The sequence below is a fragment of the Bufo bufo genome, chromosome 3 (assembly GCF_905171765.1).
Source record: "Bufo bufo chromosome 3, aBufBuf1.1, whole genome shotgun sequence".
NCBI classification, from domain to species: Eukaryota; Metazoa; Chordata; class Amphibia; order Anura; family Bufonidae; genus Bufo; species Bufo bufo.
The window spans coordinates 289,679,840-289,703,783 of NC_053391.1; the positions used below are offsets into that span (position 1 = coordinate 289,679,840).

The following is a 23,944-nucleotide window of genomic DNA, read 5'->3' on the forward strand; positions in this document are numbered from 1 at the left end:
CAATAGTCACGGTCCCTCCTTTATAATAAGCTGTGGAGCTCTCGCAGCTTACAATTTCAAATTATGACTGCAATCCTTTATAATTTTCCTTGCAATTTCCTGTGTTAATATGTAGCGGCTTAATGAATGATTTCACGATCCTTGTACAATATTATACACAGTGTCGCTATTGTGTAATTTTTATTACTGATGTATATGTGAAGAATGTTGTGGATTTTATAACAGAATGTAAATCAAATATAGCAATGTTTAAAGAGGACCTTTCATCCGAATCAAGTATGTAAACTGAATATACATACATGGAGAGCGGCGCCCAGGGACCCCCCTGCACTTACTATTATCCCCGGGCGCCACTCCGTTCTCCGGTGATAGCCTCCGGTAAAGTCATAGTTAGGCTCCACCCATTTGAGCCTGCCGGCGTCTCCTTCTCCTATGCTGTAGCGCTGGCCAATCGCAGCGCTCAGCTCATAGCATGGCTAAGAGCTGAGCGCTGCGATTGGCCAGCGCTACAGCATAGGAGAAGGAGCCGCCCTTTAGGGGGGAGGGCTCTGGTTACTGACACTTTTGGGGGGCTATTGTTACTGGCTAGTAAGGGCAGGCGGGATTAGCCTCAGGGTGATGGCAGTGGCGGTCATCTTAACTGAACAGTGAAATTGCAGTTTTATGTAGACTGGTTGCTAAAGGCTGAATCTTATTAAATATGGGGTAAGTCAGTCTAATAGTAACTGATTCTGGAATACCATGTTATTAGTAACTACATATATGAAAATTGAAATTAGGGTCTAAATGTGACAGTTATCCTTTAAAGTACACATGCGCGCAGTTTCACTATCGGAGAAAAACAACTAATGGGGCCGTGAGCGTCCGGAAACAAGTACTACGCAGGCGCACAGTGCCGGAGATTACCTGAGAAGCTGCCGATGTACAGCTTGAATACGAACAGGTGTCACTCCGCAGATAACCACAAGCATCTGGTAAGAAGCGCGTAGCGCTATACACCACGCGAAAGGAAAGCTATCCAGTACACTACACCACATGTAAGACGGCTAAGTGATATCAATCTACCACTAACAAATATCAGACGCATCTACGTCTGTGCGCAAATATACTGGACACTTACCCAAGCTCCATGGAATTTTTTATTTCACAGTTGGGATTATATCAACACAGGAAATTGCAACGAAAATTATAAAGGATTGCAGTCATAATATAAAATTATAAGCTGCGAGAGCTCCGCAGCTTATTGGAGGGACCGTGACTATTCATATGTACGATTGGTCAATTATAGGCGTGATTTTACAAGTTAGGAATAAATACGTTTTATTTTACTTCTTGTGAGCTGGCCATTTCTTATTTGTTATATACGATTAGCTATGGGATGGTAGTAGGCCGTGCTCTATTCTGGTGAGCTTCCCATAATTCTTTATGCATATACTGTATAAATGTAGATGTACATCAGCAACATTCATTAACATATCGTCCAGGATATTTTATATATTTTATTCCGTGATCTGTTTATTCAGGCCTGCAAAAAACTGTTTTTGCACTTTGCCTCTAAAGACCTACTGTGTGCAAATACTGCAGACTACAAGCACATATGGGGTGTTTGCAAAAAGGGGAGAAAATGGGGAACATATACTGGGTGCATTTTCTCCTTTAACCCCTTGTGAAAGTGAAAAATTGGGGTCTGCTATTAATTTTTCATTTTTACAAATGTGTGCTTTGAAATCCTATCTCTAGTATTTTTGCCTTCTGTGAGACACCCGTTTGCTGAAAAGTACCCTTTCTACCACTTAAAATGTTCGTACGGGGGTGCTCTTTCCGAAATGGGGTCACGTCTTGGGGTTTTTCATTTCTGGGGACCTCAGGAATTTATTTAATGCGACATGGCACCTAAAATCCACATCTGCCAATTCAGGCCTGTCAGCAAGTTTCATATATTGCCGTTTGTCTGCTGTGCGCCCATACAGCAGGCTACAAGCACATATGGGGTGTTTCCTGAATGGGGAGAAAATGGGGAACACAACCTGGGGTGCATTTTCTCCTTTAACCCCTTGTGGAAAAAAAAATTGGGGTCTGCTATTAATTCCCCCCCCCCACACACACACACAAATATGTGGTTTGAAATGCTTTCACAAGTATTTCTGTCTTCTGAGAGACACCTGCTTGCTGAAAAGTACCCTTTCTACCACTTAAAATGTTCGTACGGGGGTGCTCTTTCTGAAATGGTCACTTATTTGGGTTTTTTATTTCTGGGGACCTCAGGAATTTATTTAATGCAACATGGCACCTAAAATCCAAGTCTGCCAATTCAGGTCAGCAAAATCCATGTTAGCTGTTTGACTCTAGAGCCCTGCCATGCGCCCATACATCATTTGAGCACATATGGGGTGTTGGTGTATTGGAAGGGAATGGGGAACAAAATGTGGGGTGCATTCCGGAATAGGGTCACTTTTTGGGGGTTTCCACTGTAAGGCCACCGCAGGGTGTCTTCACATGCGACATACAGTCAGGTCCATAAATATTGGGACATCAACACAATTCTAATATTTTTGTATCTATACACCACCACAATGGATTTGAAATTGAACAAACAATATGTGCTTTACCTGCAGACAGTCAGCTTTAATTTTAGGGTATTTACATATAAATCAGTTGAATGGTATAGGAATTACAACAGTTTGCATATGTGTCTCCCACTTGTTAAGGGACCAAATGTAATGGGACAGAATAATAATCATAAATCAAACTTTCACTTTTTAATACTTAGTTGCAAATCCTTTGCAGTCAATTACAGCCTGAAGTCTGGAATGCATAGACATCACCAGACGCTGGGTTTCATCCCTGGTGATGCTCTGCCAGCCCTTTACTGCAACTGTCTTCAGTTCCTGCTTGTTCTTGGGGCATTTTCCCTTCCGTTTTGTCTTCAGCAAGTAAAATTCATGCTCAATCGGATTCAGGTGCGGTGATTGACTTTGCCATTGCATAACATTCCACTTCTTTCCCTTAAAAAACTCTTTGGTTGCTTTTGCAGTATGCTTTGGGTCATTGTCCATCTGCACTGTGAAGTGTCGTCCAATGAGTTCTGAAGCATTTGGCTGAATATCAGCAGAAAATATTGCACGAAACACTTCAGAATTCATCCTGCTGCTTTCGTCAGCAGTCACATCATCAATAAATACAAGAGAACCAGTTCCATTGGCAGCCATACATGCCAACGCCATGACACTACCACCACCATGCTTCACTGATGAGGTGGTATGCTTAGGATCATGAGCAGTTTCATTCCTTCTCTGTACTCTTCTCTTCCCATCACTCTGGTACAAGTTGATCTTGGTCTCATCTGTCCATAGGATGTTATTCCAGAACTGTGAAGGCTTTTTTAGATGTCGTTTGGCAAACTCTAATCTGGCCTTCCTGTTTTAGAGGCTCACCAATGGTTTACATCTTGTGGTGAACCCTCTGTATTCACTCTGGTGAAGTCTTCTCTTGATTGTTGACTTTGACACACATACACCTACCTCTTGGAGAGTGTTCTTGATCTGGCCAACTGTTGTGAAGGGTGTTTTCTTCACCAGGGAAAGAATTCTTCGGTCATCCACCACAGTTGTTTTCTGAGGTCTTCCGGGTCTTTTGGTGTTGCTGAGCTCACCGGTGCGTTCCTTCTTTTTATGAATGTTCCAAACAGTTGTTTTGGCCACACCTAATGTTTTTGCTATCTCTCTGATGGGTTTGTTTCGTTTTTTCAGTCTAATGATGGGTTGCTTCACTGATAGTGAAAGCTCTTTGGATCTCATCTTGAGAGTTGGTAGCATCAGATTCCAAATGCAAATAGCACACTTGAAATTAACTCTGGACCTTTATCTGCTCATTGTAATTGGGATAATGAGGGAATAACACACACCTGGCCATGGAACAGCCGAGAAGCCAATTGTCCCATTACTTTTGGTCCCTTAACAAGTGGGAGGCACATATGCAAACTGTTGTAATTCCTACACTGTTCACCTGATTTGGATGTAAATGCCCTCAAATTAAAGCTGACAGTCTGCAGTTTAAGCACATCTTGTTTGTTTCATGTCAAATCCATTGTGGTGGTGTATAGAGCCAAAAATGTTAGAATTGTGTCGACGTCCCAATATTTATGGACCTGACTGTAGCTCCCAAATACCATTCCAGTTAAATCCTCTCTCCTAACTGCCATATGGTGCTCCTTCCACTCTGAAGCCTAGCATAATTTTTTGAGAACATATGTGGTGTTGGCGTATTCAGGGGAAATGGGGAACAAAATTTGGGGTGCATTTTGTCCTGTTACCCCTTGTGAAAGTGAAAAATGTGGGTGTAAAGCAACTTTTATTGGAAAAAAATTTAATTTTCCATTTCACAGCCAAGCGTTTCCTAATTCTGTGAAACACCCGATGGGTCAAAGTGCTCACTATACACCTTGAAATATTCCTTGTGGGTTTAGTTCCCGGAATAGGGTCACTTTTTGGGGGTTTCTACTCTAGGGGTACCTCAGGGTGTGTTCAATTGCAAGATGGCGCCTGTCAATTATTCCGGTGAAATCTGCCTTTCAGAAGCCATTTGGTGCTCCTTTCCTTCTGACCCCCTGTGGTATGCCCATATAGCAGTATACAAGCACACATGGGGTATTGCTGTAATCTGGAGAAAATGGGCAATAAATTAGGTGCATAAATTAAGTCAATAAATAAATTATTTTTCTGGAAAAAATTGTAAATTTTCATTTTCACAGACAATTCCATGAATCACTGTTGAGGCCAAAGTTCTCACTACACATCTTGAAATATTCCTTGAGGGGTGTAGTTTCCTGAATAGGGTAACTTTTTGGGGGTTTCCATTCTAGGGGTACCTCAGGGTGTCTTCATATACAACATAGCTCCCAAAAGCCAATCCTGCAAAATCTGTCCTCCAAAAGCCCTATGGCGCTACTTCCCTTTTGAACCCTGCCATGCACCCATACACATATAGGGTGTTGGCGTTTTCAGTGGAAATGGTGAACAAAATGTGGGGTGCATTTTGTCTTGTTGTTACCCCTTGTGAAAGTGAAAAATTTGGCTGTAAATCAACTTTTTTAGGAAAACATTCTTTATTTTTCATTTTCACAGCCAAGCGTTTCCTAATTCTGTGATATGCCTGATGGGTCAAAGTGCTCACTACACACTTTGAAATATTCCTTGAGGGGTGTAGTTTACGTAATGGGGTCACTTTTTGGGGGTTTCCTCTGTAGGGCCACCTTCATATGCGACATAGCTCCCAATTACCATTCCAGCTAAATCCGCTCTCCCAAAGACATATGGTGCTCCTTCCACTCTGAAGCATGCTGTGCGCTTATACATCCGTTTTTGAGCACACATAGGGTGCTTCTGAAAACTCCAGATTCAGGGTAATAGATTTTGAGTGGTTTTTTTTTTGCTGTTAACCGTTGATGTGTTGCAGAAAAATAGATAAAAATTTAAAATCTGCAAAAAAAAAAAGTGAAATTTTGAAATTTCATTCCCATTTTCATTTAATTCTCGTGGGGCACCTAAAGGGTTAACAAAGTTTGTAAAATCCGTTTAGAATAGCTTGGGGGTGTAGTTTCTAAAATGGGGTGATTTATGGGTGGTTTCTAAAATGTAAGCCCCAGAAAGTGACTTCATAACTGAACTAGTCCTGGAAAAAATTGGGGTTTGGAAATGTTCTTAAAATTTTTAAGATTTGCTTCTAAACTTCTAAGCCTTCTAATGTCCCCAAAAAATAAAATGCCATTTTCTGTGTGTGTATTAGTGTCTATTCATTGAACCTCTCCCTGCAGCACTGCAAAAGGTAATTCTCATTTTTGCTCGGTGTTCAGCTGTTTCACTAATGAGCTCATCAGACCTCCAATATACGCTGGGCTTTTTGTTCCACCCCTGGCATGAGCAATAGATTCCTTTTGGTTTCACTCGCTTGCTAGGCCCTTCAAAAGAGCTATAATCTGCTTGTCTGTCTGTGTACCGACTTCTGCCTGATCCCTGCATCCTGAATTTCTGCCAACTGAGCTGCCTGACTTACGTCTGAACTGTTTCTCAGATTCACACATACTCTGTGTGCCCTGACCTCTGGCTGTTTCCTGACTATGTGTGTTGCATGATCCCCTGGTGCTTTGCAGTCAGTGAGCAGCCAACTACACCGGAACTATTCCAAGAGGTAGAGAGGCCTGCTGGCTCTACTGCAGTGAAGGCCAGATCCCCGTATAGGGGTTAAAAAGTGAAAGCCAGGGGACCGCCAAGATAATGTCCTCAAGACTATCCCAAAGCCAAACTAGTTGGTAGGCACAGTGGTTCCACACTCACTGCCTTTAACACTGTGAAGCAACTAGCTTTTGTTATGTCAGCTGATATAAGGAATTGACAATGTCCTAAAAGATAAAATATCTGAAAACTGAATTACATAATAAATATGTTATTAAAAACAGAATTAAAATAACACATTTGTAATGGGCTTTTCTCACAGGGACTCAAAGTGCAAGGATAGTTGTGCTGCTGGGGCAACTCCCTGGGAAATCAGTGGCTGCCATATATGCAATCGACCCCAACGTTTTTGTTGGATGCCAATTAAGCAAGTTGTATAGTTTTTGGAGTGTGGGATGAAATCTGGAAGGTAGTGCCTAGAAGAAACCCTGCAAACACAGGAAGAACATACAAACTCTATGCAGATGTTGTCCCTCGTCGGGTTCATACCGATTACTGCAAAGCATCAATGATAACCACTGAGCCACCGTGCTGTCTTTTAAAACAAATGTTACCACATCATAATGTATGCTAAAGACTATGGGCACTTTTGCAACCATTTTCTATTAATCTAATATGTTTAAAAAATGAAAAAGTTTTACAAATAATGAGTAGGGATCGACCGATATAGATTTTTTAGGGCCGATACCGATAATTTCTGAACTTTCAGGTCGATAGCCAATAATTTATACCGATATTCTGGGAATTTTCATTTCTGAGAAAAAAAAAATTTCCTACACAAATCTGCTGAAAATTAATATGTTTATTGTTAATGTGTATTTTTTTTTTGTAAATCTTTTTCATTTATACGTAATATTTTTGTGGTTTTTTTTGTTGTTTTTTTTTTTTTACTAACTTTTAGCCCCCTTAGGGACTAGAACCCTTGTCCCATTCACCCTGATAGATCTCTATTAGGGTGAATAGGAGCTCACACTGTCCCTGCTGCTCTGTGCTCTGTGCACACAGCAGCATGGAGCTGAACATGGCAGCCAGGGCTTCAATAGCGTCCTGGCTGCCATGGTAACCGATCGGAGCCCCAGGATTACACTGCTGGGGCTCCGATCGGAGGAGCAGGGGAGAGGGGATCCTGTGGCCACTGCCACCAATGATTAATACTGGGGGGGGGGGGCGCACTGCGCCACCAATGTTTTTACTATTGGGATTAGGATGGGGGTGGGGGGCAAACTGCGCCACCAATGATTAATACTGGGGGGCTTGGGGGGGGGGCGCACTGCGCCACCAATGTTTTTACTATTGGGATGGGGGTGGGGGGCGCACTGCGCCACCAATGATTAATACTGGGGGGCTTGGGGGGGGCGCACTGCGCCACCAATGAAGATAAGTCTCTCAATCATTCATATACAGGAGGCGGGAGCTGGCTGCAGAATCACATAGCCGGCTCCCGACCTCTATGAGCGGTAGCTGTGATCCGCGGCACCTGAGGGGTTAACTACTGCAGATCGCAGCTATTGCTCATAGAGGTCAGGAGCCGGCTATGTGATTCTGCAGCCAGCTCCCGCCTCCTGTATATGAATTAATGAAAGGCTTATCTTCATTGGTGGAGCGGTGGCCAGAGCCCCTCCCCTCCTCTTATCTTCTCTCCTCTCATTGGCGGCAGCGGCAGCAGCAGCACAGGGGGAGGGAGACACTGCTTCCTTCTCCCCTGTGCTGCGGAGGGAACACAGAGAGCGCTGAGAGCAGCGCGTTCTGTGTTCCCAATACGTTATCGGTATATCGGCAAAATAGATGCCGATACCGATAACGGTCAAAATCCTGAATATCGGCCGATAATATCGGTCAAACCGATAATCGGTCGATCCCTAATAATGAGTAAAAATATCCTGCCATTGCACATCTCCATGCATACAAATAATTCCTATGTGTAGTCTGATCCCATAGCCATACTGTCTTCCTTCTGCCATACTGCCCTTAGGTGCACGAAAAGAGGAGTAAAGTAACATATGACTGTATGATCAAACTACACAGATACTACATAATGTAGTCTTTTCAAGTGAATAGGGCAGAGCCATTCTACTGAAGTGAATGGGCATGGCGGAGTTGTAGTTACACTGCAATGTCGATGGCTTTCTCTTTAAACAGCTGAGGGTGGCGGCAGTCAGACCTCTGCTGATCTGATAATGATGATCTATTCTGAAGATAGGTCATCAATATAAAAAGCAGACAACCCCTTTAATGTCACGGCTGAGGATGGGGAAAACCTTCAGCCGTGCGATGCCAGAAGATGGTGGTCGCTGCTCGACCAGGACGACAGAATTGGGGAGCAGGTCACCTCCTATTACATCCCTAACTCTGACCCTGACTCCTAGCTGTATGAGCTGACCCTGATGGTAGGAGGGCTCATACTCCGGAAACCTTGGGGTCCCTACTAGCCCTCAGGGAGCCCCTGAACTAGGAGACGGGTAAGACTACCTGTTCCTCCTGGATACGGAGGACCAGGAGTCTCACTGGCCAAGCTGCAAGGAGATGGGGTACATGAACAGACATATGGATATGGCAGGAGAACTACTCTAGTTCAAACCTACCTGCCACAGCCTTGCTGACTGGATCCCGTGCTCACAAGCTGATGTCCACACCATACATAAATGGACACAGCAAACACACATACACACACAGAGAACCCAGATCCATAGCTGCATTAAACATGAAGGGAAAACAACATCAACTTAACATCACATAAAAACATTTATGACCACAAGGGTGGCCCTCACTGGCAGATGGTAAAAGACCAGGAGGATAACTCCAGCTTACAAACAAGGCTGGAGTACCCCTCAGACTTCTGATTTTAACTGAGGCTTTATAGCCCATGTAGCCACACCCACACACAGTAACACCCAGTGTTCACACAAAGAAGGGAGTTAACCCTTCCTACACCAGGTCAGGGAAGACAGCCACTTAAAGGGGAAGCGAACACACAAATAAACCCTGTGCACACCAAAAAGGGAAAGTGCACACATATAACACAAGTTGCCTGAGACAACCGCCTGCTATGACAGCGAGCAGCCTAGCAACCAGCTCCAGCTGCTCTACTGCCACAAACCTTATGTTGCCAGCGGCAACCACAAGTGAGGCAACATACTAGCGGCCCTCACCTGTGATTGAACAACCAAACCAGACCGCAGGCAACAGCCTGCGGTCCAGGAGTCACAACCATGGTCGTGACATTTAAGTGTCCCTCTATTTGGTATCAAAGCAATAAGGATGATTATTAGAAAAAAATAGCTGTCTTGCTTGTTCTGGAAACATGAAAGAAATAAATCATGGATTTCATATTTCTGTTCTTACCCCTTTCAGGACATCCTCCATGTAGTCTTTGTATTGCATGAACAGATTGATCTTCCAGCTGGTGTTAGAATTTAGGGAGTTTACCTTAAGCAGAGAAATTCCAGTCAAATACTAATGCATTACTACAGTCTAACAGCTTAAATGGCATCATGTTCTGTATTAAATACTTTATGTAGATGTGACATGAAAACCTCTTGCCCAAATTAACCACTTGGTGCAATGCAATGTACATTATGTTCTTCCCACACATAACTGTTAGGGCTCAGGCACACAAACGTATTTTATTTCTGTGTCCGTTCCTGTTTTTTTTGCGGACCATATGCGTTACCATTCATTTCAATGGGTATGCAAAAAAAAACAGAAGTTACTCCGTGTGCATTCCGTTTCCGTATGTCCGTATGTCTGTTGCGCAAAAAAATAGAACATGTCCTATTATTGTCTGCATTATGGACAAGGATAGTACTGTTCTATTATGGGCCTGCTGTTCCATTCCGCAAAATACGGAATGCACACGGATGTCATCCGTATTTTTTGCGGATCCGTGTTTTGCGGACCGTAAAATACATAGTCGTGTGCATGAGTGGTTATTGTAAATTTGTAAGGCACAGGTATAGGAGCTTTTCTTGTGCTATTTGCAGGAGTGTATTAGCTGTGCAACAACCAGAATCGGCGATAACTTTGATCCAGGCTGTTTTTATAATTACCACAGCAGTTGTTAGAAGAAGGGGGCTCCCTTCGTCAACACATCGGCACTCCTGCAGTACAATCACAGGGTGCCACTGTATTGCCATGGCAGCTGAGAGTCTAAGAAATACTACAGAGGTACTGCAGCATTTTGTGCAAGCAATCAAATTATCTATTATTCCCCGAGGAAGCTGACGCGAAACACGTGTTGGCGTGTTTTGGAGGTGCAATTTTGAGGCTGTATTTCATGTTTTAAACTGCTAACATGTTTTTGTAATTTGATAGGGGTGCCAATTGGCAAACGGTTTTCATGGTATAACCATTTCTCCAATAGATTGTACTTCTTGCTTGCTTCTGCATTCTTGGACTCTTTTGTGGCATACTCCTGTGGTGTGTGTTTGTCAATACCAATTTATTTATGTGTTTTATCTCAATTTTAAATAAAAAAAAAGATGACTTTTTTTTAAACAATTTGTATATTGGTGGTCCCAGTGTGCTTTAGATATTTCTTATAGGTGGTAATATTACTTTTCCAGCACCTGCAGTTTTACTGTTTGGTGTCTAATCTGGCCCATATTTTGATATGTATTGTGCAAATTATCAAAGGGTCAAGTCCAATAAACTGGAATACATTTTTGTAAAAAAAAACATGCAAAGAAGAGCTATAAGAAGCTACCACATCACTTGTCACTGTAGAACACCTTATTTTATCCAACAGCAGCTACACATGTGCACAAAATAGTTGGTACCCTTCCATTAAAGAAAGAAAACCCCACAATAGTCGTTGGAATAACTTGAAACTGACAAAAGTAATAATAAATAAAAATTTACGAGAATTCATTAATGAAGATCAGACATTGCTTTTGAATTGTGGTTGAATTGAAAATTTAAAAAAAACAAACAAATAAAACTGGCCTGGACAAAAATGATGGCACCACTATAAACAAATTAAAAATATTTGACGACAGGGACATGTTAAACTAAGGTGTGTCCTATAATTAGCATCAAAGGTATCTTCAAACTTGTAATCCGTCAGTCTGTCTATTTAAAGAATGAAACACAGTCACTGTGCTATTTGGTATCATGGTGTTTACCACACTAAACATGGACCAAAGAAAGCTAAGGAGAGAGTTGTCTCAGGAGATTAGAAAGAAAATTATAGACAAACATGTTAAAGGCTACAATACCATCTCCAAACAGCGTGATGTTCCTGTTACTTATCAGAAGTTTAAGCGCTAAGGGACTGTAGGCAACCTCCCTGGATGTGGCCATGAGAGGAAAATTTATGACAAATTGAAGAGACGGATAATACGACTGGTATCCAAAGAGCCCAGAACACCTTGCAAAGAGATTAGAGGGGAACTTCAAGGTCAAGGTACATCTGTGTCAGATCACACCATCAGTTGCTTTCTTAGCCAAAGTGGACTTAAAGAGGTTATCCCATGACTAATGGAAAAAATGGAAAACAGACATCATATAGTACATGACAACCTCTTTCTAACACAGCTAGAACCAGCCCTGTACCTCACATGGATCCAGAGATCTCCACATTCATTGCTCTACTAGATTTATATCAAGCTGACAGCTCAGGAAGAGTGTCTTTTCTGCTGCAGCTCAGGGGCGTGTCTCAGCTCTCCCTATCACAGCTCAGGAGGCAGTTGAAGGATGAAACTGAGCATGTGTGACCATCTCAGTGAGCAGGTCAAAGAAATAAGAAAAAAATTACATGCAATTACAAAAGTATTCAGATCCAGGTGCTGGTTTGAAAATTGTAGAATAGTTTTCGTGCGACAACCCCTTTAATGGAAGACGACAGAGGATGAAACCACTGTTAAAAGCAAATTATAAAAAAGCAAGATTGGAATTTGGTAAAATGCATAATGACCACCCACAAAGCTTCTAGGAGAATTTTCTTTAAACAAAACTAGAGCTTTTTGGCAAGTCGCAGCAGCTCTATATTCACAGTAAAGACCATAGGGGGGTCATTTATTATCAGATATATGCACCGCAATCTGTGACTTTTCCCCACTCACGGCAGGAAAATGCCGGTCTTAATAAATGACCCCCAAAGTACATACTGTGAAAGATGGAGGAGGCTCAGTTGTATTTTGGGCTGCTTTGCTGCATCTGCCACTGGGTGTCTTGAATCTGTGCCGGCGTAAAGTTATATTTCCCTACCTCGTGAGATTTCTCTACCCTCGTCACTTCCGGTCGCACCGGACATGACATGAGGAGGTGTGCCGCGCAGGCGCACAACGACGGGTTAGGGAAATTTCACAACAGAGTACGCATGCACCGGGAGCCTCGCCGGCGGTTAGGGTAGGGAAAAATTATGGGCCAGTGCGGAGGCGCAGTGAACGGATGAATGTTCTCAGCTGGACACCGGCCGACACTGCGCATGCGCTGGGAGCCTCACCAGCGTTTAGGGTAGAGAAAAAGCACTGGCCCGTACGTAATTTTTCCCTAACCCGTCGTTGTGCCCCTGCGCGGCGTGGCACACCTCCTCACGTCATGTCCGGTGCGACCGGAAGTGACGAGGGTAGGGAAATCTCACAAGGTAGGGAAGTATAACGCTACACCGGGTACAATGAAATCTCAAGATTATCAAGAAATTCTGGAGCAAAATGTGCAGCCCAGTGTCATAAAGCTTGGTCTCAATTGCAGGTCATGGGTCCTCCAACAGGATAATGACCCAAAGCACCCTTTAAACCAGTTTGCTCACGAGGACTGAGCCGAATGAACTGTGGATAGGTGCAGAAGTCTCACTGAGAGTTACAGAAATTGTTTGATCGCAATGTTTCCCTTGTGCAACAAAACATTAAGTTAAGGGTATCATCATTTTTGTCCAGGCCAGTTTCAATAGTTTGTTTTATAAATTTTTCTGTTGAACCACAATTCAAAAGCAATGTCTGATTTTCATTAGTTGATTTTCAGTAATTTTTATTTTATTACTTTTGTCAGTTTCAAGTTATTCCAGTGACCATTATCGGTTTTCTTTCTTTAACGGATGGGTGTCAACAATTACCATATTTTTCTCTCTATATTTTTCTCTCTATATACGCACAGGCCCATAAGACCCCACTAGGTTTTAGAGAAGGACAATAAGAAAAAATATTTTTCATTAGACCTCAGGTCAGACCGGCAATCAGACCCCCAATGTTAATCAGACCTCAGATTACAGGTCCAATCAGATCCCCAATGTTAATAAGACCCCAATAAGACCTCAGATCAGACCCACAATCAGACCTCAGCTCACACCCAAAAGTGAATGACCCCCAATCAGACCTCAGATATGAGCCCCAATATAAATAAGACCCCATTCAGACCTCAGATCAGACCCCCAGTCTCCAATCAGGCCCCCATGCCTTATATGATCAGCCCTCGGTCTCATATTAGCCCCTATGCCTCAATTGATCAGTCCCCAGCCTCATATCAGCCCTCATGCCTCTTTTGACTAGCCCCAGTCTCATATCAGCCCCATGCCTCTTTTTATCAGCCCCCATTGCCTCTTTATCAGCCCCCATTGCCTCTTTTTATCAGCCCCCATTGCCTCAGATGACATAAAGTAAAAAAAACACTTACCTCTCCTACTCCTGGACGCCGCCGCTCCTCACAGCCCGCACTCTTCTTCCTCCTGCTGTTGGCTTTGCTGTGAACCGGCACGCACAGTGTGAGGTCACAGAGCGCCCTCACGCTGTGCGCAGCCTACACAGCCGACAGGCGAGGACCAGGAATCGGTGAGTACAGAGCCTTCACCGCTTCCCGGTACTCTGGTACTAATGAGCGCTTCTATAATGGAAGCGCTCATTAGTATTCACCTCATAGGGGGGAGGACTGCATCTTATGGGGCAAAAAATACGGTATGTCCATGTGTGTAAATCTGTTTAGTATTCTCTGACTTAGAAAGGGATTATTTTTCAGCTAACTGTAGGTGGTGATGAGGCATACTTGTTTAGACAGGGAGGAACACCTTGGAAGTCGGGGATACCATCCAATTACCATGCTAAACCAAATCGCCAGAGCTATCAGAGCTCTTACAATACAAAACAAGAAAAACATTGGGTACCTCTAGTAGTCACCTACAACCAAATCTGGAGATTCTAAGGACGGTTGTTCGGAGACAACATCCAATGCTACAAAGTGATTAGCCTTTGAAATCCATATTTCCTGACTTCTGTGCTATAGACAGACCTCAGAAAACATCATAGCCAGAAGCTCACTGTCCTCTCCAACAAAGTACTGATACCCAATACACATAAGAACTACAAAATCTCAGGTACCTTCACCGCGCAACACCAAATGTGGTCTATTTGATTGTATGCATCAAACATCCTACTAGGGTTCTCTAGGTCGGTGAAACTGGTCAAAAGCTTACAACAGGAATGAACTCTCTTCACCAAACAATAAAAAAAGAAAGGATATATCTACCTGTACCAAAACACCTTTACAGCCATGACCACAATATCACATACATTACAGTCTAGATATCAAAATGGAATTTCAAATCTCAGAAAGACAGAAGAGTCTGGGAATACAAGAGTAATGCAATTCATCTCACCTAACCGTTGTACAAACAGCCAACCTCACATACTCTGTGCAGATAGCACGTATATAAACGGTTAGGCAGCCCTTTAATAGCAGCGCTGTAAGCTCCTGCAACCTAGCAGGAGCCGGTCAGATCCCGGCTGTTAAATACAGCAGGGACCCTGAGGAAAAGACAGGAGCGGTTTATTACCACTCTTGCCTTCTATGGTAGCGGCAGTGCACAAGCACAGGTAGCGAAAGTAGGAAGTGGCCGAGCCGCTTCCTCTATTGGACCTGCTGATCACGTGACTGCAGGGTGTCTAGGAGCAAGAGCAGAGCTGCAGGGTCTTAGGAGACCCTTATCAGCTCTGCTTGTGTGTAATGCCTCCACAGGGGGCTGTTTTTCTCTATAACTGGGGCTCCTGTGGATGCCCCAGTTACAGTGGAAATATAGCAAGTATAAAAAAAAATTCTGGGTCCTCTAAAGGTCTTATAATGACCTCTTGGGGGACATATTATGTGTCAAAAATAAATTAAAATATAAGTAAAAAAATAATAATTAAAAAATACAAATACAATATTTTTAAAAAATGCCGTCGCTAACGGAAACCGTCCCCATAGTTGCCCTGTATCAAAATGATCAGCACAAAATAGGGAACCAAGTGCAATAATTAATTTTGGTTTGTCTTAATATTTAAAAAAATAAAACGCCATCGTTTGAAAAAAATTACTTTTTAATAAGAATTAGGAGTTTTTCCCAAATTAAACCTAAAAAAGAAAAAAAATCTAAAAAAAAAACCCATGCTAATAAAAAGTCCTAAGCGTCAAGTAAAAAACATTGCAAAAAATAAAAAAGTTAGGGTCACTAAACCACAACGTGCATAAAATCATGAGAAATTGCCTGGACATTCAGGCCTTTTTTAGGCCCAGTCATAGTCACAGCAATGTAGTCCATAAATCGGTATCTTAGCAAAACAGCATGACCTTTGACACATTCAGCTTAGGAATGAATGTGTCTCATGGATTTACGTCCTTTACATGTCTTAAAGTGTTTCTGTCACCTGAAAAATGGGTATTAAGCTGACTGACCTTAGCGATGTGCTAATGTCAGCTGAACATAACTATATTAGTACCATCTCACTGCCTAAAGCCTTTATTGAGAAAAACAAACTTTTATAATATGCTAATTAGCCTCTAGGAGCAGGGGGGGAGGGGTGTTGCATCTGCTCCTAGAGGCTCTGTTTGCCCACCTCTTTTCACGCCCTTCTTTTCTTGATTGACAGGGCCAGGGCAGCGCTGCTTTCCTCCCGTCTGCAGTTTAAATCTCGCGCCGTTCAGTATTCGGCGTAGGGGCAGTAAGGGAAGGACGCTTGGCGGCTACTGGCTTCCTCACTGCGTTTTGGCTATGTTAAAAATAATACAAACGGATGCATGCGGTTGTATTATCTGAACGGATGCGTTTGTGCAGATCCATGATGGTTCCGCACCAAACGCGAGTGTGAAAGTAGCCTTAGTCACTCAGACACACCTGCAAATCAAATCTGGAAAGTCAATAAAAAGCATAGTCAGCTTGAACTTACTGGACAAAAGCATGTACTTTATAGTCATTCACCAAACTGTAATGCACAGGAAACAACTGTATCTTTCAAGTTATGACATTGTAAAATACATTTGCATGCCTAAATAGCACAAGGGCCCATCTATCTATTGTTCTCACCTCCTTGCATCCTGGATTGTCACTTAGTTCATAGTTACTAGCATGTAGAGGTTGCCCAGCATTCACAGGGTTAAGATTTACTTTATCACCAACAACCACCTATAAGAGAGATGCATGTTCATTTCACATTCAGTATTGTTTTACACGGAATACCATATTACTGCTATTTGTAAAAAGATCTACTTAAAAGGAATGTGCCATCAGAAAATGTTGTGTCACTACCTGTATTATACAAAAATGTATACAATCCTGCAATTTTCACACTGGCCACTAGGGCTAATAATAGGTCATAATTTCCTGTTCTATACAAACTTTTAAGTAGCTATTTTCAGCTATTTTTCCAAGCAGAATAACAATGAACATCTCTATATAGATAAAACAAGATCCACCATTCACAATAGATAGTATCACAGATTATATGCCCCCTCCTGATCTCTGGACAGGTCACAGAGCATGCCTAGAAAACTCTTGCATATAAGTCAAGGGGGTCCATTGTGTGTATTGTGTCTATAGCCCATGTAGCTGAACCCAAAGGACAAGAATTCTTAAAGGGGTTATCCAGGAAAATTGATTTATGACTTTTCCTCAGAATAGGTCACCAGTATCAGATCTGCAGGGGCGAGTCACCTGTGACCCCTGCCAATCAGCTGTTAGAAGAGGCCTTAAGCACTGCACCCTTTTCCTAGGTCAGTTACATCACTTTACATTGGTCACATGGCCTAGTTGCAGCTCAGCACCATTCAAGTCAAGTCATGGGCTCAGCTGCAAAATTAAGCACTGCCACTACAAAAAGTACGGCGCTCTCCTTGGAAAGCTGTCGGGAGCTTGCATCGCTAACTAGAGCTTCAGTGAGCACAGCGGCTCCCTGAAACAGCTGATACGTGGGGGTGCCGGGACTTGGACTGCCTCTGATGTGATAATGATGACCTATCCTGAGGATAAGTCATCATTATCTTTTCCAGGGTGTCCCTTTAACATATTTCAGGCCTAGTGGCCAGTGTGAAAACTGCAGGATTGTATTCTTTTTATACAGATAGTGGCATGGAAAAAATAAATAAAAAAATCACCAAAAATTTTTTAAAAAAATTGTTTAACATAAAAACACGATTTAAAGGGGTTGTCCAAGTTATTTTTTGTTTGTATGTTCTTTCTATGTTTCTAACTAACCAAATGTAAGTGGTTTACAATTCACTTTCTGCAGTGGCTCGTTTCTCAGATTTCACTGAAGGTCACATGACCTATGATGTCAGCTTCTCTCCCTGCTCTAATGATGTTAACGTGCATAAGCCTGGGGAGCGGGTTTGTGCCTGTGCACGAAACGTCACTATGTTGGCCACACCCCCTGCACTGCCATTGGCTGCTTTCTGCCCACTGGATTCTTTAGCAAAGTTTAATCCGTTCTACCATTAGCAGCACAGACTCACCTACAACATGAGTATCCCAGTAGTTAGACATTTAACTCAGGGCAGCAATTTTATTTACTACATTTACAGAGTAGGGGGAGGGGAAAGGCAGTCTTTGTTGATGTCCACAAATATTCATTGTTTACTGCATGCAACCAAAGGGCCAGAAGAGAACTCGGGTATGAGTAAATAATTTTTTTTGGCCTAAAACTTGCTTAGATTATGTATATATTGCTGACCGTCAGATTTAGGCCTCATGCACATATTTTCTTTCGGTGTCTGTTCCATTAATTTTTTTGCGGACCGTATACGGAACCATTAATTTCAATGGGTTCGCAAAAAAAAGGAAGTTACTCCGTGTGCATTCCTTTTCCGTATGTCCGTATTTCCGTTCTGCAAAAAAATAGAACATGTCCTATTATTGTCCGCATTACGGACAAGGAAAGTACTGTTCTAATAGGGGACAGCAGTTCTGTTCCGCAAAATACGAAATGCACACTGACGTCATCCCTATTTTTTGCGGATCCGTTTTTTGCGGACCGCAAAATACATACGGTCGTGTGCATGAGGCCTTACAGTGCTGCATTTTTTTTTAACATAACTCAGACAACCCCTTTAAACAATGCGTAATTTTTAGATGACATATTCCATTTAAGCAAATTTGCTTTATGTCATGTTCAAAGATGTATTCATCAAAATGCTCAATAGTCCTACAGACATTACTAGCACTAGAGAATAGTGGTCCCACTGAAAAATAAAATATGGAGCATTTAGCTAGATATACTCAGGTTTGGATTAAAGTCATACTTTAATGTCTATAATTTTTCCTCTGCTGTCAACTTTATTTTCCAGTTTCCCAAGTCCATTGTATGTTTCAGGGATTTCCTTACATTGTCTCCATTACTGCGCAGTTTCCAAAAGGGTTGGATGAAAAGCCAGGACCCTTCATTTCCAGTTGCATCAAGAGTAACACGCATGGCATTCTTTTCCAGCAGTGCAGGAAGGCGTTTATTCACAGTAAGGTACTTGTTACTCTTCATATGAAGCAGCTATAATGAAGTACAGTTATGTGAGTATACTATACAGTGTGAATGCAGGATATCTTTCATGTATAAATTCTTATCACGGGATCTTCGAGTAACATGCCATGGTTAGACATGGCTTGAATTGCATAAGACTGTTTCTCATTTCCTGATTAGTGCTGGCTGGGATGTTAAAGGGGTTGTCTCACTTCTGCAAATAGCATTTATTTTGTAGAGGAAGTTAATACAAGGCTCTTACTAATATATTGCTCTTATCCATATTTCTTCCTTTGCTGGCTAGACCCATTTTTCCATTACATTATACACTGCTTGTTTCCATGGTTACGACCATCCTGCAATCCATCTGCAGTGGCCGTGCTTGCAGATTATAGAAAAAAGCACCAGCCTATGTGAGCTCCCATGGTCCCGGCCACCAAAGAAGCCAGCCTTTTTACTATAGTGTGCAAGCACAGCCACCACTGATGGATTGCAGGGTGGACGAAATGAGCAGTGTATAATGTGAAGGAAAAATGAATCCAGCCAGCAAAGGAGGCAATATGGACAATCACAATACATTAGTAAGAGAATTGTATTCACTTTCTCTACATGATAAATCCCACTTGATGAAGTGACACAACCCCTTTAATCGCCTTGTATAGCTATAGCACCTTCAAATTATACAACAATAAAACCCCTTTTGAACAGACAAAGCTCGTCCGTGTTCTAGACGGATGGATTACTTATTAAACGGACCACACACTGGTAGCATCCGTGTGTGGTTCAATTTTCTTGCAGACCCAGTGGAGCACATTAACTAAGGCCCGCTTTTTACGCCGGTCTTAGTATCCCCTTCTGGGCTGCCATAAGATCCGTCTATTTTATGACGTGGCGTGTGCCTCATCATAAATTAGGCATGTCTATGGCAATCGGTGCGTCTGGAGTAAAAACTTCCAGTTTCTATCTAACATTTGCGCCTGCAATGTAAGTAAATTTGCCGAGGCTGGAGTCCAAGCACTGGCATGGCCCCCGACAAGGCCTGGCCCCTATCCCGCCTAACTGGCCTACACGGCGCAAAACCGGCTGTGCACACAATATTTTTGCACGGCCAGACAGAAAAGGGGACGTGCAACACTTTTTACGTCTAAAAGTGTCGCAAGTCCCTTAGTTAATGTGCCATATTCACTTTAGATAATAAGACTTGGGTCTCTTTCACACGACCATTTTTTTTCCCGTTTACAGACCGTTTTTTGCGTTCCGTATACGGTCCGTATATGGAACCATTCATTTCAATGGTTCCGCAAAAAAAAGGAATGTACTCCGTATGCATTCCGTTTCAGTATTTCCGTTCTGTTGAAAGATAGAACATGTCCTATTATTGCCCGCAAATTATGTTCCGTGGATCCATTCCAAGGCTGTCGAGTCGGTAGATAAATACTCCGACTCCTCAGTTTTTGGTACTTCCGACTCCTCTGTATTTAATATGCGAATGCTTGCGATTTTCACGCAGCCCCATTCACTTCTATGGGGCCTGCGTTGCGTGAAAAACGCACAAAATAGAGCTTGCTGCGATTTTCACGCAATGCACAAGTGATGCGTGAAAACCACTGCTCGTGTGCACAGCCCCATAGAAATGAATGGGTCCGGATTCAGTGCGGGTGCAATGCGTTCACCTCACGCACTGCACCCGCGCGGAAAACTCGCCCGTCTGAAAGAGGCCTAAGTATTGCAGCTCCTTAACTGTGCATTGCGTGCCATATAGTAAAGCATATGAAAAGCATGCTTCTTCACGATCACTTAACGTGTTCGTTTTGCGGTAACGTGACGCACTGCATGCATTGGCCTTTATTCTTACAGTAGAGAAATAATTAATTATAACTTTTTGTGAATTGGGAAATTTAAACTTGTTTTTTTTATTTTTTATTCCAATTTAAATTTTGTAGGAGTCGGTTCATTTTTGCCAACTCCGACTCTAGGTACCCAAAATTGACTCCGACTCCTCGACTCCGACTCCACAGCCCTGCTGTAATTACTGTATATGCCATACAGAAAAACGGAATGGATAAGCAGAACAGAAGCACAAAACGGAACAACGGATCTGTGAAAAACGGACCACAAAACACTGAAAAAGCCATACGGCCGTGTGAAAGAGGCCTCAGGGAAATCAGAACAAAATGAAATATGCTGCAATTTCTCTACATGGAGCTATGGTGCATGTGGAAAATTACCCATGTGAATTTACCTCTTGAATTTAATGGATCATTATTTGGTCCATGTGCTGTCTATTTAAAATCAGACAAAACTCAGACTAAAAAATCACCCATCCGAAAGCTGCCTTTTCACACGGGCGTTGCGGGAAAATGTGCGGGTGCATTGCGGGAACACGCACGATTTTTCCGCGCGAGTGCAAAACATTGTAATGCATTTTGCACTCGCGTGAGAAAATCACGCGTGTTTGGTACCCAAACCCGAACTTCTTCACAGAAGTTCGGGCTTGGGATCGGGGTTGTGTAGATTGTATTATTTTCCCTAATAATAGCATTCTGAATACAGAAAGCATAGTAAAATAGCGCTGGAGGGGTTAAAAATTATTTAACTCACCTTAGTCCAGTTGATCGTGCAGCCCGGCATCTCTTCTGTCTCCTTTGCTGAACAGGACCTGTGGTGAGCATTCATTGCAGGAACAGGACCTGTGGTGACGTCACTCCGGTCATCACATGATCCATCACATGATCCATCACCATGGTAAAAGATCATGTGATGGACCATGTGATGACCGGAGTGACGTCACCACAGGTCCTGTTCAGCAAAGGAGACAGAAGAGATGCCGGGCTGCACGATCAACTGGACTAAGGTGAGTTAAATTATTATTTTTTTACCCCTCCAGCGCTATTTTACTATGCATTCTGTATTCAGAATGCTATTATTTTCCCTTATAACCATGTTATAAGGGAAAATAATAATGATCGGGTCTCCATCCCGACCATCTCCTAGCAACCGTGCGTGAAAATCGCACGGCATCCCTACTTGCTTGCGGATGCTTGCGATTTTCACGCAACCCCATTCACTTCTATGGGGCCTCCGTTGCGTGAAAAACGCACAAAGAGGAGCATGCTGCGATTTTCACGCAACGCACAAGTGATGCGTGAAAATCACCGCTCATGTGAACAGCCCCATAGAAATGAATGGGTCAGTATTCAGTGCGGGTGCAATGAGTTCAACTCACACATCGCATCCACGCGGAATATTCGCCCGTGTGAAAGGGGCCTTATGGTGAAACTGCACAGCTCAGATTTACCTGTGGACCAGTACAAAGCAAGTGAATGTGATTTTACAAATCCTCTCCACATGCCAAGGATATTGCAGGAAAAACTAGCATGCAGTGGATTTTCTGATCCACAGCATGCGCATTCTATTGTGCATTTGTTGCATATTTTCATGTCGGATTTCACCACTTTCAGTGTAGTAGACGTGAAATCCGTGATGAATCAGCAGCACAATCCACACCAAATCCACATGTAGCACATGCATATTTTGCTGCCTATTTACTACAGATTTGTGGAAAGATCTGCGGTAGAAATATTCCGTCACATCTGAACATATTTGTTTTCCATGTTCGTGAAGTTTTTTTTTGGCCCGTAAGCAGAACCATTCACTTCAGTGGGACCACAAAAAAACGGAAATTAATCCATGTGCATTCCATGTCCGCATGTCCTCATGGCCGTTCCGCAAAAAAACATAACTTGTCCTATTATTGTCCGTATTACAGACAAGGATAGGACTCTTCTATTACATGGCTGGCCATAGAGTTCCGCAAAATGCGGAATACACACAGCTGGTATACGTATTTTGTGGATCCACAATTTGCGGACTGTAAAACATCTAACAGTCATGTGCATGAGCCCTTAGACCAGGACTGACAATGTTGGGAAAAATAAGCTAGACACTACCGATGGTCAGTGTTGGCAACTAGAATTTTTTTTTTTTCTGGACAACTTACCCTAAAATCACAGACAGCCAACATTTTTTACAGACAAATTAGAAAAGCATAATGAATGATAAAGATTATAAGTAATCCATGTCTATGGCTCAATATACTGATAAGACCTCATTACCAGCATTTACTGCAAGCTGCAAAATAATGATACTTACCATTAAAATTATCTAGTCAAGTACCACCAGCCTCAGAAAAAAATCACAGACACATCTCTTTTTTATCACAGACACAGAAAAAAAGTTGCCTGTTTTTATGGACTGTCCAGAAGTTTCTGGATGTTTGGCAACCCTGCCCGTGGTGTCTTCCCTAATAACATCATTCCAAAAGGATAATACAGAAAAACCTTTAGACAACCACTCAAAAATACATTTGAAAAATGGTATTGGGTAAGAGTGCTCTTCGCAAAGAAAATACACAGAATATGAAGAAACTGAAAATCTTTCACAGTAAATCTAGTCTAGATACAGGTGGGGGTGTTTTGGATGTTTTCACAGTATACAGTATATTCCCTTATATATTACCTTAGTTAATTGGAATGAATTGATTGACCTCTCTGAAATTACATAGGACATTACTTACCTGTATTACACTGCCATACTTCACCACCTCACCATGAACCTTCTTATTCTCGGTCTCGTTTTGTTTTTGCTCCATTGTTGCTGCATGCTGCAAATAAGAAGACACAAACTGCTCACAAACACACAACTTGTCCACACAATAATAAGCTTCTGTAAAACTGAAAACACGTTTCACATTTTACTTAAAGGAGCTGTAACACAGTGAGGAGCTGTGACACAGGAGTCTGGCAAGGCAGGTATTTTCCTCCCAACATGTGCGTCTGGGCTGGTTTCCAGCCAGTCCAGGTTTTGGCAGCACCTGGCTGTCCTTAAATAGGCAGCTGGGCTCAGCAGAAATGTCTCCGTTTTTTGGGATCTGAGGCTTTGTGCCATGCTGGAGGGCTGAGAGCCGCAAGCTGGGGAAACATACCCCCTAAAGCCTGCTGTGGACTACTGGTGGCAGAACTGCCA

General features: G+C 42.5%; 1 protein-coding gene across 1 annotated transcript in view; it reads right to left on the bottom strand.

Moving 5' to 3' along the window:
- ITPR3 (inositol 1,4,5-trisphosphate receptor type 3) overlaps positions 1-23,944 on the bottom strand; it is a 605,308-nt gene that overhangs the window by 468,451 nt on the left and 112,913 nt on the right. Inside the window, 4 exon segments of the mRNA XM_040424182.1 lie at positions 9,573-9,656; positions 16,498-16,596; positions 18,791-18,949; positions 23,496-23,582. Coding sequence (XP_040280116.1) covers positions 9,573-9,656; positions 16,498-16,596; positions 18,791-18,949; positions 23,496-23,582 — 429 coding nt within the window.